The sequence below is a fragment of the Ammodytes marinus genome (genome assembly GCF_949987685.1).
Source record: "Ammodytes marinus genome assembly, chromosome: 16".
Taxonomy (NCBI): Eukaryota; Metazoa; Chordata; class Actinopteri; order Uranoscopiformes; family Ammodytidae; genus Ammodytes; species Ammodytes marinus.
The window spans coordinates 21,762,788-21,779,949 of NC_137220.1; the positions used below are offsets into that span (position 1 = coordinate 21,762,788).

The window sequence follows — 17,162 nt, forward strand, 5'->3', positions numbered from 1 at the left end:
TGCATGAATGCTATGACACTCCTCTCTAGCCACATTCACAATCCTACCTCTTCACCTTTATCAGTTTACTTCCCTTCCTGACAGTGTACCTTCCTATGCTCCCATTCAACTATAAACAATAGCAAATTCATAATTTAACTATGAATTTAGCCTGTTATCAATATGACTATAGGCGTGGACCTTTGATTTGAGAGGATAGGCCTATGCCTCATTCAACATAGGGCTACTCCGTCACACCAGATGGCACTGTGCTCCCTTTTTTTAATGAAGTAGAATGAATCCGGTTCATGTGTCACGGCCCTTCAACCAGCTGATGATCCAAAACAAAGCATGGCGGACAGAGGAGCGGAGGAATCCGCTAAAGCCGAACTCACAGCGGCGGAGAAACAACTCGTCCGCCGCCGACAAGAGCTTGCCTACTTTAAGAAGAACGCGGCACGGCTCCGCCAGCGAAACCTGCTGACCGGCCTGGGGATCGGAGCGTTTGTCGTCGGCATGTGTATCCTTCACTAGGCTGTATGTAAACTGATACGTCCTTCATCCAGGGGATCGAAGGGTAGGCTATTATGTAAATAATATTTTAAAATACAGTGATGTAAGAGATATGCAGTTGTCTATCGAAGAATGTAGCCTATCTGGACAACCTGCATCTTCACACAGGCTGTTCCATTAGTGTCAAACTGTGTAGTTGAAAAACACAGCAAATAATTCATCTAAAACACGCCAAATATTTTTTTTTATTGTCTTTTAGCCTCATTTTACTTGAAAGAGCAATAGTCAAAACCATGAGCCAATGTTAACCTACTTACCACAGGAGTTGCATGTTGGAAATAACCAAACCCTTTGTTCTTTCTCCTAGTGTTATGTTATTTTGATTAAAACTAGAATAACCAGCGTTCATGAAAGTAGCCTATAGAATAGTAGTGTGCGATCCAGAGAGTTACGAAAAGCCTTTGCATATCAGACACACTCATCATTCGTTCCAAAGAAGAAGAGACAAAGATGCAGGGTCAAAATAACACATTTAGCCTAGAGTAAGCTATTTAGCTTTTCTGAACATTGAATTATCACATTGTATTGCACTATTAAGTGTTTGTCAGCAGAGGGTGGCAAAGTGTAGCCTGCGGAAAGTGATAGGCCTAATAGCCTATGAGAAGTACAACATATGTTTTACACATTTGGTATACAGGCCTAGTGAGCATTTGGGGAATATATTCCAGTCTGATAATGATTCAAATAATGAATTGACCTGTTCAGATACCCGTCCACTCCAATTCCAAGATGCTTACTAGACAGAGGAGAAGCAAGGCACTTAAGAGGTTGAGGGAAGATATTCCAACATTTCACCCAAAAGTGACAGTGTGGACCTTAAAACAACGTCAACAAGTTTTACTGCTGTGATATTAACCAAATAAACTAAAAACGGAAAAGAAAAAATATAATATAAATGATATATAAATAATATATAATGGATTTATTTTTAATATATCATTTTTTTAAGTACATATATTTTTTAAACAATAACAATAAATATGTAATGTGGTTCCAACCATCACTATAGTTAGCCTCTGTTGATAGTAGTTAAACATTGATAAAATAAAATAAAATAAATGAACATAAATAAATGTCTTACTATTGGGTGGTGTCTCACGTTAATCATCTTCATCCATTCCAGTGGATGGGAAAAATAACATATAATAAAGTATTTTTGTATTGCTAATATGATTTATGAGTGCAGTAAGAGTAGAAATCCGAAATTAATTTATTTTTGTGTGTGTCTGGAATCTGGATCATCATGGCTTAAAAAAAGAAGGTGGTTTGTGGTTGAGTTTCCTTTAACCTGCTGTGGTCCAGTTGCCTACACCGTCCTGTCGGTCAAACAGGAGAGAATCCTGGAGGAGCTGGACGATGAAGCCAGGATCAACATCATCAGGGGCCCGCGGACCGGCGCCAACTCATGATCACACTGCCCACCAACATACTATTTCCTCCCCACAGAGTGGAGCGCCGACCTGATGTGTGACCCCCCCATAGACTGTATACTGGCTGCACTGGGTGGCATGTGCTGATGGGCTCATGTCTGTTTAGACAGTCAGCATACCACCTGCCACTCCAATCCATATAAGGACATTATGTGTTTTCTGTTATTGTTTGTTGACTGTTTTTTGAAATAAATACAATCTATTGTTGAAATAGTTAATATCTGATCTGTGTTCAGTGTGAATGTAAACTTATTTGAACACTTTATTTAACAGTTCCTCATAGGCCTTATGCTACTATATAATAATGGGCAACACACAAAGTGTTCGGTTGGCACCTTTCCAGTTAATTCATTCAGATGACATGCTAGAATGCTAGAACGTCATTAAGTCTGTACACAGCTGATCAGCACAACTGTAACAATGTAAAACGGGTCTACATATATTTATTTAAATAATTGAACCACTTAACAAAGAACCGGGCCGATGTAACCATGGTGACATTCCATCTTGTATATTGCCTCCCCCCCCCCCACACACACACACAGAGCAGAAAATGTCAGAACAGCCCACAGTAAATGTAAAGATTTATCAGACAATATTCACAATAAATCTGAAAATATGTCTTGTCTCTAAAATTGTTTTTATTGGTATTGACATGGGCAGAAACCTTATTTATTTAGTTATTAGTAGGCCTATTGCTAGGTTTGCCCCTGTATAACTGAGGAATCATGATAAAAGGGAAATAATGCGTATAAGCAGTGATTTGGAATTCCATTTCATACAGAAGCTAGACAATTGTAATTTCTACCTGTCCCTTTGGTTGGTTTGTCAGGCTCCTCACACTGATTAAAATGTATTATCCTGTGGTGTTTGAATTGACACGCCCTTCTAAGAATCAGACAGCCTTCATTTTTGTTTGATTTTTAAAAACTGGAACAGTAACTTATTCCAGTCTTTTGAACCTGAGCGTCTATGAGAACAAACATTTATTTTGGTACACTATATATTAAATGTAGAAGTCTTGTATGTTTTTACATTCATTTATGCATACTATTTAATTACTATTTTATTTGAAGTGTTAATATTCCCAGATCGAGTTTCTTAGATGAGTGGCAAAGTATAGGCCTACCTTCAAGACAAAACTAGCATGTACTAAAAACGTTTTGGTGTGTGATATATTTTATGATACAGTATGTACAGGTAATAGCACAGGTAATTTGTTCACGACAAGGAACTACATGGCTGCTGCCTGGGACAAGATTGTATCATTTAATTTAGAATGATATAGCCTACTGTAGAAGAACATTGAAATATGAAGGGACTTTGTAGGAAGTTCCCCACTGATCTATGCCCTCAAACCCCTTCTCCCTTAGTCATATGACTTAAGCAAATTACTATATTTCATAATAAATAGAAGAAAAAGCTTTGGGTGTGATGTAATTGTTTGACCCTGAGGAAGACTGATGTGTGGTCAGAATTGGTATTGTTTTTAAATCATGTCGCTAAAGCCACATTAATGAAGGTACTCCATCAGCGCAAATTAAGCAGTGTGTGGCTTGAATATATTTTTGGGGGATTGATCCATTTATATACAAACATCTTAACCCTGTTCGCATTCTGCCTGTCACGAGACAAGGCGAGTGAGTGAAAATAGACATTTGTTTATCAAATACAATGTTTTGTCTACCACTCAGGCATGGAGGTATTTGAATGATGGGTGTGTTGGAACAGCACACCCTGAGTTGTCGTCGGCAAGTATATCAGGTATAGATTACAAAGGTTATGTCACAATGACGTGTAGAACAATTGCAGGCACTGAAAATAATAAAAATATGAAAGAGCCTTAATTAATATGTGCTCATCACATTATACAAAATGACAGTAGTGCATCTGCAGAATCCTTTGTAGAGAACCAACAGCAATAAACAATCTGATGTAGCAATGGGGCTCAAGGGATAACTCTGTAGGTCTGTTGGGTCACTTTTGTCTTGACTGAAATATCTCTATTGATTGGACCTATAACATTTTATACAAATATCCAGTTAACATTCAACCAGAGTAATGCCCTGTCTTTATGATTTGTTAAGGTAATTTAGCCTTTTATTGACAGTTGAGAGTACAGAGTTGAAATGGGGAGAGATAGGGGGGTGACATGCAGTAATGGTCCTTGGGTTGGATTTGAACCTGTGACCCCAGCGACAACAAGTACTGAGTCTATATGGTGCATGCTCTACCCACTATGGCACGGAGCACCCCATGAACCCCTGACTTTTCCTGTTAGGTCTCAATAAGTCAAAGTTTTAAGACCTGACATACAGTGTCGTGCGAAAGTTTGTGAACCCCTTGAGCCTTTTGGAATTTTATTTATTTTAACCATTATTAATTCATTTTTTTCAATACCAGTATTTTTTATATGAAATAACAGATGTTTGTTTATCAATTCAACATTTTTCTTTTCCAGAAATCAATTGTTAAAACAGTTAAAACAAATTATTTGACAAATGTTGTATGTGCAAAAGTTTGTGAACCCTAAGCTGCATTGCTTAAATCGAGCAGGTAAACACAATCAGGTGGGCCAAAATGATTGATGAAATAGACCAATGTAATGAGAGATCTTTAGGGAAGAAATTGGGCGCCACTAGCTAAAACAAAGATAAAACCAGGTCAGTTTAGGCCCACCAAACTGAACCCATACAGGTCAGACATGCTAAAAGGGAAAGAAATCTCAGAAGATCTCAGGAATAGAGTTGTGATGCTGCACATTTGTCTGGGGACAGCTATAAATTAATTAAAAAAAAGTTTCAGCTCCATCGGTCCACCGTGAGGCAAATCCTCTACAAATGGAGAGCTTTACGAGTGACTAAACTTCTGCCTAGAAGTGGACTTCCTTCAAAAATATCTTCAAGCGCCACAAGAAAAGTATTTTTTTAGTTAAAAGCCAACCCACACATTACATCTAGTGATTTGCAGACCTCTCTTGCAACATCTGGGACAGATGTGCATGGTTCCACAATAAGAAGAAAACTCAGTCAACATGGCTTTCAAGGGAGGGTTGCTGAAGAAGCCTCTGCTCTCAAAAAAGAACAAAACTGCTTGTCACAGCTTTGCCAGAGAGCACCTGTAGATACCTGAAGTCTTATTCTGTGGACAGATTAGTCCAAAATGTATCTGTTTGGTCATAACCAGAACCGCCATGTTTGGGCAAAAACGCAACTCTGCCTACCACCAAGAGAACCTTCTCCCAAGTGAAGAATGGTGGTGGCAAATGGTCTGCAAATCTCCAGATGTAATGTGTGGGTTGGCTTTTACCTGAAAAATCCCTTTTCTTGTGGTGCTTGAGGATATTTTTGAAGGAAGTTCACTTCTAGGCAGATGTTAAGTCACTCTTAAAGCTCACCATTTGTAGATGATTTGCCTCACGGTGGGCCGATGGAGCTCAAACTTTTTTATACGAATGCATAGCTGTCCCCAGACAAATGTGCAACATCAAAACTCTATTCCTGAGATCCTCTGAGATTGTTTCCCCTTTGAGCATGTCTGACCTGTATGGGTTCAGTTTGGTGGGCCTAAACTGACCTGGTTTTATCTTTGTTTTATCTAGTGGCGCCCAATTTCTTCCCTCAAGATCTCTCATTACATTGGTCTATTTCATCAATCATTTTGGCCCACCTGATTGTGTTTACCTGCTCGATTTAAGCAATGCAGCTTAGGGTTCACAAACTTTTGCACATACAACATTTGTCAAATCATTTGTTTTATCTATTTTAACAATTGATTTCTGGAAAAGAAAAATGTTGAATTGATAAACAAACATCTGTTATTTCATATAAAAAATACTGGTATTGAAAAAAATGAATTAATAATGGTTAAAATAAATAAAATTCCAAAAGGCTCAAGGGGTTCACAAACTTTTGCACGACACTGTATGTACATTACATATCATTTAGCTGACACCTCTATCCAATAACCATAACCATGGGATTCCAGCCTCAGAACAGCAAGAATCACGTAAGTAAGCTTCAAATACGCTTAACTACTAAGTGCTACATACTGTATTAAGTGCAACATGTAATATGTTCGTGTCACAATGTGAAAGCTCTCACTCATAGAGATGTACCTAGTGAGAATGATCACCTTCTGATCCACAACTTTACTCACTCTCACCACTCTCATAGAATAGGATAGAGCCCTATTAGCCCCATTTCTTTTAGAGTTTGCAGCAACTAAAAACACCACTCCAAATAACTGATGTGTAAAATGTTGCCAACAAGTTTGCCGTTCATATATTAATGTAGAATGTGATGATATACTGTATATGTATCCTATTTGAGATTGATGTTTTGCCTGTTGTCATTAGATGGATTACTGTAATAGGGGTAATGTAACAACTACTTATTCAGTGGATTAATGTATACCATAACTCAAATGAGTAACTGGTAATTGGTGATATATCAAATTTCTTAACTAGCCAAACACAAGGCCTAGATGTTAAATTCTACTTTGCATAGCTGCTGCAAGGCGGGAAGTGATACAGACGGACAGAGAGAGGGTGGGTGAGTTTTCTTGTGACCTTTGCGAAGGACACAGGCGACTGGGTTACTCTGCATATCAGCTTAAGGTTTTGCACAGAGTTGTGATTAGGTCCAGTCAGAGTCTTATCTGAGCTGTGATTGGTGCAGCCAGTCAATGAATACTCATGTCATGGACTGAGAAAAACATCAGTACGTGAACAACTGAAAGGTGAGTGCACACTTTATGGGAGCAAAGCTGGCAAGGTGAGTAGAACAAGCCACTAACTCTGCTGGGGCTTCATGGATGTCAGATGGTGTATCAAATAATACTAACCATAGTGCTTATTTCTGGGAAATGCTAAATGGCAGGCTAAAATGTGTCTAAGCCTTTGACACATTTTAGCCTGCCGTTTAGAATTTCCCAACGTATTCGGAATTGTTCTTTTCAGGCAGCAGCTGGTTTCAGGTCATTTCAGTGCAGTGAGAAAGTCATCTGGCAGACTTGAGACTTGCCTGTGATCTCACAACACTGTACAATTGGATGCCTTGATTCACTTCTTCATATCACGGTAAAGGAATAGGTTCTTGCGCGTTCCTTCTAAGTGCACATTGCAATACCACTGTGTAAAACATCTCATAAAAAAACTAGGCTATATTTACATAAGAAAATACACCTATCAACAGCAAGTCTGCTCCATCACTTGATTAACTTTTTTTGTTGTTGAAACGCTTCACATTACGGCTAAAAAAAAATGAAGTGCTCAATAAACATTGTGTCTATGATTTACAGTTGTTGGGGAACCCTCCGATGGAAAACAGGATGAAGATGATGTGCATTGTTACCCCACTGTTAGTGCTGCTCATCCCTCCTGTGTGTGGGCAGGAGTTAGTCCTGAGAAGGGTGAACGTTACACATTACGATGACAAGAGGAGCTGGCACAGTGCACAGGCTTTCTGTAGGGAGCACCACACTGACCTGGTCACCGTTAGAGATGAAACGGAGAATCTGGGGATAGATGTGGGCTGGATCGGTTTGTACCGGGAGGAATCCACCGCTGAGTGGAAATGGTCCGGAGGAGACGAGATAGCCGACTTCACCTCATTTAAAGAACGTAAGCAGAGCATGCACATAAACTGACTGAAGCATATTTCAAGGCTTTCAGATGTTTAGTTCTGTAACTTCAAGTCATTTTTGTGGATCTTATTTTTTTCTTTTCATACAGTGCTACGACGTGTGCCGTCCTCAGCCACGTTTCTGCTATAAATTACAGTCATACAAGCAGGAGTGTAGAGCAGAACACGGGGGTCCTTTGCATTAGCAGTCCCTGTGCCCCCCTCCCCCACCACCTCCTTTGCTCTTGATCTTTTGTGCATCTTTTTCATTTCTATTGTAAACTATCAAACAGTACACGTGAATCTTTAGTGGTTATTGGGGCAGTCATTGACAAACTTTTAATTTCACATTTAAACTTATAGTTGTAATACTAATCTGTCATATGTTCTTAAGTATGCACAGTTTGAGGATGCCTAAATGTTAATGATTGCTCTGGCAGCCCCTATCACTCTCTACTTATTTCCTGTCAGCTCTACACTGTCTATTAATTGAAGCAAAAAAAGAAAAAAGTATAACTTCTACTTCTTTTAGTTGAACCACACACTGGAAAAAACTGTGCCTTTAAGAAGAAACCAGGCGAATGGCAAAGCAAGCGCTGTAACGAAGAACATCAATTCACGTGTTCCGACGACACCCTGGTTCTGGTGAAAGAGAGCAAGACGTGGGAGGAGGCGTTGCAGCACTGCAGGTCTCTGAAGGCTGTGGACCCAAGACAGCCAGCCACAGCCTACATGAACCACCGCTATGACCTGGCCACCCTGCTCACCGAAGATGACCACATCTTTGCACGACAAAAGGCACAAGCGGCTGGCACTTATGAGGTAGGTACAGTTTGTCTGCACTGTATCAGTGTGTCATTGAGCGACTTCTCTTGTGTGTTTACATCTGTCTGTTAAATGTCGGTATAGGTGTGGACAGGCCTGCGCTACCTGGCTGGTCAGTGGGTGTGGGTCGGCGGAGAAAAAGTGCAGTACGAAGATATTAACAGCTGCCCAACAACACAGAATCTCTGTGGCGCCTTGCCGAAAAGGAGCAGCCAGCTCTTCAGTACAGTGGACTGCACACTGACAAGAAACTTCTTATGTTACAAAAAGTCCTAAACACACATTTATTTCAACAAATCTAATGCTTTCAAAACACTACTTCTTATTTTACCATTTCTCAATTATGTAATACACATTTCCTCATCTGTCGCTCTGCACATGCACCGGCAGTGAGACGGGTGCCGGTTTGTAGCGTTCTCTCTTCTGATTGGTTATTAGTAGTGGGATCCCCGAAAAGTGTATTTGGCGATTACATGCAGAGCGAGTGACTGAGGGATCGGTTTTCTGAAACGTGCACACTATAAACGTGATCACTGTATAAATAAAGAGTGATTTAATACTTATTTTAACATAAATACATTGCTTACTTCACCTTTAAGGGTGGAAAAAGTGAATATATGGACTTCTGTATTACATATAAATTATGAATCATATGTTTTTTTTTTTTTTTACCAATTAAACATCCTGGAAAGCTGTTTGTTTTAAAGTTTTATTTGTATGTGGCACTTTCATTTCCAAAACATTTAAAATCTATCTTTATGATATGGGCTTTTTGTAGGACTGCCTTAACTGTGTTTTTTACTTATCTTGGTTGTTTGTTTGTTTGTTTGACTCAATGTTGTTGCAAATGAGGGTCACCCCTCAGTGATCTCTAGAGTTTAAATAAATGATATGCTGTATACTATCTTGTTTTGTGTTTTCTAAATGTACAGTCAAGTTTGCTGTTACATGTTCTCAGACTATCAACAATGACGATGAAGATCAGTTGAACCTCCATTAAATGAAATGACAGTTGGCCGCAACCTTATCATATGAGGTGTTTACATATTGTATGACTCACTGTTTGATGTGCAAGACATGCAGTTTTATTATAATGCACTTTTACAATTCGAATTGTTCCTGCTGCTACATTTATTGTTTTGAAATATTTCTTGCCTGTTTGTACACATCACAATTTACTAAATACACACTTGTTTGGGTACGGCACCATTTCAACATGGCCTCCAGGGGGTGCTAGGATGCTTCAGCAAATCATCCATCATTGGGCGAGACAATTTTTCCTGGTATGGGGCTGGGGCCTCCTCCTCTTGTCACTTTCACCTTCAGCATTTGACTGCAGGAATAAATAAAAATTGATCACTGGAATGAACCTTTAACCAGTGTGTGTTATCTACTTTGAAGAGGTGGAATTTGTTTATTTTGGTAGTAGGTGCTTTTTTTGGGGGGGGGGGAGGGGGGGCAGGGGTGTCATGGTTCTTGTACTGTACGTTTTGAATAGGGTAGTTATATTATTTATTAAAAAAATAATATCAAAAAATGACCACAAATATTTTTAATGTTGAAAATAACATCAAGAAAGGGTGCTATTTGTGACTCTGAAAAAGCATGAGCCTCAGATAGATTATGAGACATTGTTTTGCCCTCGGACAAGACATGTAAATTGACATCGTCCTCACTGACAGAGGTTCTGATATTAATAAGCCAACTACCACCTTTTCATATACCTCAGGGGCAAGCGTAATACACCGTAATAGGTGTAAGGGTAGTAATAGCAACATGAGCATTCAGTATATCTCCATAACCCAACGTGGGAGATATGGTGAATATCATACTTATTTTGGAGAAACAAGCTGACAATCTGTAGGCCAATCTGCTGTCTAACAAACTCCCCAAGGTATGTACAATGCTCTCTACTGTATCAATAAGTTATCCATTTAGAGCATGGGAAAGGCTGGGAACATCAGTGTGTTGCACGTCTGTAAAATGCAAAAGGAAGTTGCAGATAATAGGAAGAACCTTAGTATCTGTTTGTATTTCTGTGTGTGTGCGTGTGTGCCTTTGCCTCTGTCGGTTTGGATGTAGAATAAAGCTAGAAAGACAGAGTCAAGAGTTAAAGCACAGCCCTGTGCGGAAAACCACGATTCTGAAAGTAGACTTTTTCCTCCGTGTGTAATTACTGCAACGTAGAATTACACGAAGCCGGTCTGGTGTTGGATGGATTTTAGATGGCTTAGGTCAACAACGCATCCAGTTAAAAAACGTTGGTTGAGCTTCAGCCGAGGGACCTGGTTGGTCAGAGTCCGGCCAACGCAGTGTCGAGAGCTCCCATAATGCACGGCTCTCCCTCTCTGTGGTGGCCAGCATACTAGTTTGCCCACACACTGCTGCTTTCTGCTTGACTACGGGAGAAAACAGTACACGTGTATGACCAAGAAGTAACAGAAATGATCCACTAGAGGGAGTTTTACAATGAATGAGATCCAGCTGACCCAGCCCTGAAGATACGCCCACTCAGACATATATTCATTTGACTTTTTAGAGTCCAAACAACTGCGCACAGACAATAGCTTTTAAACAACGTATGGCTTGCAGTTATGTAGAATGGCGTTACATTTATTTATAGAGCACCATTCCCAAAGTTAGACCAAATTCAAGTGTAGAACACATTATTTTGTAAGGAAAAACATTAACCCAAGCACATAGCAAGAATAGGAAATTAACTGCAGCACTTCAAAGCAAAGAGAACAAATGCCAGTGACAGTGAAAATGTTCCTCTGGTGATTTGATGGTCACTAAATGACGTTCCAGAGACGGAAAAAGTTAACAAACCGTTTCCACATGATCTGATTTTGGCCATTTCACCTCTTACAATGCAGATAGGTATCAGAAGAGAAAAGTCCTCTACATATATAATACAATTATTTGTATATTTACATTTAAAATGGTTACATGTGTTAATTTGGGACAAATTATCGGGCTTCATGTAAGGTAGACACATCAGGAAAATGGTGTGATTAATCACAGGGTTATGGTTTTTGGTTGTGATTTATTATTAATAGGTTCAGAGGCATTTTACTTTACTTTTTTTTTCTCTTTTGTATAAATGTCAATGTTCTGATGACACTTTTAAAACATATCGTGTGTAATAAGATTAATGACTTACTCAAAATACAAAGGTATATTCGTTAGGGCAGGTCCTAAACACATTAAGTTGTATTGATCTATAACCGCACCCCTCACTACCAAGAAGGGCAAAAAAGCAAATATAGGACAACATAGGGATGCCCAAACACTCCTCTGCTAGTTAGGAAAGTCACAACCATTTCATATAATGGGTTAATACCCCCAGTGTGGAATGCACCTCTTGGAAGTCGCTTTGGATAAATGCATCAGCTAAATGAAATGTTTAGTAGTGTTATATGAAGGATGCACAATGTTCTTGGTAAAGACGATATGCATTGAAGGGTCTGGGGCCGTATTCACAAAACATTTTAAGGCTAAGAGTAGGTCCTAACGTGCTGATTTAGGAGTAACTCTCAAAAATAAGGGGAGTTTCACTCCTAATTTTAGGACTCCTAACTTTTTAAGATAAGTGTAATTCACAAAGCATTTTAGCGCTAAAACTAGCTCCTAAATCTATAAAAAGCTAGGAGTCCTCGAGAGGACTCCTAAGTCACTAAGAGTAAATCACAGACAACCATTTGATGGTGTTTTGGAGAGATTTAATGCTAGTGAGCTTTATAAAAGGTACCTTTAATAGCTGTAAGGGTTTAATGATCTTAGTAAAGCTATATTTAGAAAGTATAGACACATTTATATTTATTATGTTTATATAAAAAAATATTTATTAAGTTCCTTTTCCTCCAGTTGCTTTGGGTTTACGATGCACTGAAAGTTACTGTTGGTGTCACGTTTGGGTTTAATTTCCTACTAGAGTAGGCCTATATGTGGCACTTCCCAGCATCTCCTATGTTCCACAGGTCTGCTACTGTATAGTTGCGCGTCTCGCCTTTTTCCTTCCTCATGCACTTTACGATTTTGCCGGCTGTTGTTTCTAAATTGTGAATTTCCTGGTTTGTCGCTGTCTGACTATTGCTGCATAGTCCACCATTGAGAGAAATACAGTGAGAGTGCATGGCGTGCAGCTGTTCAATGAGGATATTTTTTCCGATTCAAATCATTGTAAAATTTTAAATTAATAGACCTACGTGGCGCTATTGTAGGTTAATTGTGAACAAATGTGTGGGAAACACTGCAGTATCTTGGTTTCATGTTAAATCAGTGTCACTTGTCATTAATTGTATATAAAAACTCTTTACTTTAATACAGCGACACGATATGGATATCTCCCAGTGTTTCCATCATAAATTCACTCTTAGCTCTCATTCCCTCTCAGCCAATCACTGTGGGCATAGAAGGTATGAACATGACATCATCCATAGCAACAGGGTCAACACCACCCTCTAGTCTTAGCCAAGGAGTCCCTCCCATTCCTTAGTAAAAGTTGGTCTTATCAGCTTTGTGAATAGGTTTTAAGAAATTACTCCTCACTAAGAACTTTTAGTGCTCCTTAGGAGTACTCTTAGCGCTAACATAAAATGTTTTGTGAATACGGCCCCTGAGCCGAAGTCAAGGACTTAACCTGGTATGCACTTTACCCAGTGAGCCACTAGGTGCACCGTGGGGGTTGAGGGTCTAACCTCAGTCACTAAATAGGTAAATGCAGCCCTCACTTAAACCTTGTTTTACCTGCAGAGAAGATGGTCACCCAGCAAGGAATTTGCTTTAATTAAAAATTCTCAAGAGAAGGTGGATATGCTCCAAACCAATCTTGGTTAGTTTTTATTACTGCAATGCTATAACGTAGCTATAGTGGCAGTTTAGTCCACGACGCCAGGGTTTGCAAAAGTCTAATAAAAGAGACCTTGAAGCCACATTATTTTACATGTCTTTATTGAATTCAGAAAGCCTTGTTCATGCTGTAGGGAATCTGCCATTAGTATTCCAACTGAAAGGCAAGAAAAAACATAATTAGTGCAAGTTGCTGCAAGCTCTCAATAGTAATTTGTGCATAACATATCTTGTCCATGTCATGGCCACCTGCTCGGCCGAGAGTTGGCTTTTCAAACCGAGCTGGCTGTGACGCTTCTATAGTAAGACTCAGGTAAACTAACCTCTGCATCATCTCGTATATAGCCAGCAGAACCCTTGACTAACGGCCATGAGGAAAAACTCTGGGGGGACGAAAAGTCGTCACTGTAGACCATGGTCTCCTGTGCAGGACCATGATGACGTACGTAGTCCCTCACATAATGAACATCGTGCCAGTTGTCCGACCCCTGCTCATGGCTACTCGTGGATAGAGTGACGATGCCTGGAGGATACTGGCCAGTCAGGAACATATAGTCGTAGGGAGGGTAAAAAGCCTTGCCAGACTGTGGTTGTTGATGGCTGATGACTTTGTGTACAGCACCGTAACCCATTTTGGGTGGTGGGTGCATGTAGCCATGCTCCTCTGTCTCCTTCTGGGAGTCGCCAGTCTCAACGATGTTTGCATAAGTGGACAACTCTCCTGCCTGGTACATTGGTCCAGCTGGCTTCATGTGACCTAATGACATTTTCTCACCTCCAGAGGCAGGACTTGGAGGAGCAACAAGCCATTGGAAGCCTATAGAAACAGAAATTCAGAGTAGGTTACTATAATAAACTCATCCAAGGAATTACTGTTCAAGCCCATATTTGTTATCATAAACATAGACCGAGGCCAAACTTGGAGTTTAATTTTGAAATCCCCAAAAACCCCAGCTGTGTGGCTGGAGGGAACACTGTAAGACTTAACTTCAGGAGAAGGGTAGCCAGAAGATGCAGCTTGTTCAGAGCCAACGTCAGAATAGGTGTAACCACGACCATGGGAGTCACTGGGATTGTATCCTGGGTACAGAAATTCAGAGTATGTAACTGAAACTCATCCCAGGAATAGGTTCATTTTTTTTTTAAAGCAAACAAAAGCAGTACCTGGTTGTGCAGAGCTGGTATGGCTTGGCATCTCTGAACCCGAATAGCTGGAGGGAGCAATGTAAGGCATATCTCCAGGAGAAGGGTAGCCAGAAGGTACGGCTTGTTTAGAGCCAACATCAGATTTGGCATAACCACCACGATATGAGTCACTTGGATTATATCCTGGGTACAAAAGAATGCAAGTTTAATCAGGGAAGAAGTCAACAGAAACATGCTATGTTTAACTTCACTGGATGAAACATTACCTTGTTCAACAGGGAAGCAGCATACATCCACCATCAGCAAAGCAAAGAGGGAGGCCCTGAAACAATTTCAAAGAAGGAAAAAGTGTCAACAATAGTTTCCAAAACACCAACCAAAAGGCAACTTAAAGCATGGCAGCTACTCACCCTGAAAAGAATTGTGCAGTCTTCATCGTGAAGGGCACCACTGATGAACATGGCAAATGTGATGGGTTATAAATGTTGCCAGAGACCAGCCATGACCAATAAGAGCTTAATGAGTTAACAATGGGCAGCTGCTGGTGTATGACTCAGTAGGTGGCTCAAATCACAGCAATTACTGAGGCCAAAATTTGTATTGCCATGTTAAATGTATGCCACACCAGTGCAAAAGCTATGCACTGATGAAGACCTTGACTTATGAAATCATGATTTTTGTCACAAAGACATTTCCTCATTTGTTTTTGTTTCTGATGATGGTGTTGGATATCCCCATATCAATTCATACCAAAATAAAATTGAGATCTGGTTAAAATGTTGAATCGTTTCACAAGATGAAGGGGATTGAGGGGACTTTCACACCTAACAATCCATACCAACGTCTGAAATAGGAACTTATTTTATTTCATTTATTTATTGAATTTTTCATTTTTAATGGCAACAAGAACAAACACAAGGAACATCTGTCTCTGAGTTCAAATTAAATCAAAATACATCATAAAAAAAATTGGGTTTTCATACAAAAATGTTTAGAAACATAGATGAAAAAAAAACAAGCAAGCATCGACTAAATAGTTAAAAGAAAGTATACAAATAAATACAAATAGGGGGGGGGGGGGGTTCAGTCTTGGGCCAGGGTTGATAAATAATTTAAATAAGTTATAAAAGAATCCCATTTTCTTTCAAATTTATTAGCACAGACTTTCACTGTTAATTTAATTTTTTCGAATTTAAAAGAAAACATAACATCTTGGAGCCATATTTGAATTGATGGGGGATTAGGGGATTTCCACATGAGTAAAATACGGCGTCTTGCCAGAAGGGAAGTAAAGGCTAATGTTTCTGATTGTAAGGCTGTGATATGGGGTCGTTGAGATGGGGTTCCAAATATTGCAATAAAGGGGTCTGTTTTAATTTGGGCTCCTAGAACCTTTGTCATGGTCATACAAAAAGTCATTCCAGAATCTGTTTAGTCTGGGACAGTAAAAAAACACATGAATCAAGTTACAAGAGGAGGCGTGGCATCTGTCACATTGGTCCACAACATTTGGATACATTTCAGATAGTCTGGATTTGCTAAAATGGACTCTATGTAACACTTTGAACTGTATAAGCTGCAGCCTGGCACAAGGAGAAGATGAGCGTATACTACAGTATGCACAGCCAGTACTCGAGTTGAGGGGGGATGCCATCCCCCTTGGAAATAAATATAGCAAAATCATCCCCCTTCTAAAACGGCCATCCCCTGTTATTTTATCAATGAATGTGGACATATTACCACTATTTCAACATTTAGCAACACCGGCGCATATGCTGCCGGTACTCCACTCTGCACTCGATTCCGGCACTTGTCAGGGCAGGGGAAATGTATTTAAATGTTTTCAGCCAATTAAAAAATGTCTATATAATATACCATCTGATTGGATGGGCACGGCTAAAGCCCGCCTCCAAAATCACCCATCGCATCACCACCTGCTTTCCTGTGGTCAACCGTCAATCACGTCCACAGAGCGCAGTCTCTCCTTTGCAAATGCAGTTAGTAGGCTACTCTGCGACTTTTCTCACACGTTAACTTGTTCTTTCGGATAGTAAATGCTGTGCGTAAAAACTTATTCACTTCCTACTTTATCCAAACCGACTTACACAACTGTTTGTTAAGCGTATCGCTTATTTAAGCCTGTAAACAAGCCTAGTGCTGCTTCCGCCTCCAACGATGCTGCTGCTGCAACAGCGGGGTCACTGTCTCTTCCTCTCAGCAAGCGCTCCCCCAAAGCCTTCTCTTCTATCGGCTCAGGCTGCTTACTGTAAATGTTTTAAGATTGATGCAAGGTGCAAATTAAAAAAATAAACTAAAAGGTGATGTTTATATAAACGTTTTGTTTTTATTCATGAAACATTTGGAAACAAAACAGCAAGAATGAAATCTCTCACAGGAACAATCAAAGTCGATTGCATGTTGCGTTCTACAGGTTTTATTTTTTTATTTCTTTTACATAAATTAGATTTTTCCCTCTTGCAATTTTACTAGTTTTGTCTGGAACATTCCTTAATATCAGTGTTTCTGACAGCACAAGTGGATTTTTAATTGAGAGATACTGTCATCATAATGATCTATTATTTCCTAAGAAAATTTGAAAATTAAATATTTCTGCTTTTCATAGAAGGTGGCAGATGGTTGTTATACTGATGTGGAAAGCTTAGCAGTGCTATCATCCCCCATACAATATTGATGTGTCTAAACCTTACATACAGTAACTGTGGCATAAAGCAAG

At 39.6% G+C, this 17,162-nt stretch overlaps 1 protein-coding gene across 1 annotated transcript; it reads left to right on the forward strand.

Annotated features, from left to right (window-relative positions):
- The first annotated feature begins 323 nt into the window (after positions 1 to 323).
- On the forward strand, positions 324 to 2,603 carry coa3b (cytochrome C oxidase assembly factor 3b). Its single transcript, XM_080043576.1, has 2 exons — positions 324 to 499; positions 1,855 to 2,603. Exons 1-2 carry the CDS (start codon positions 331 to 333, stop codon positions 1,959 to 1,961), a joined length of 276 nt encoding a protein of 91 aa, XP_079899702.1. The 5' UTR covers positions 324 to 330; the 3' UTR covers positions 1,962 to 2,603.
- The last annotated feature ends 14,559 nt before the right edge of the window (positions 2,604 to 17,162 follow it).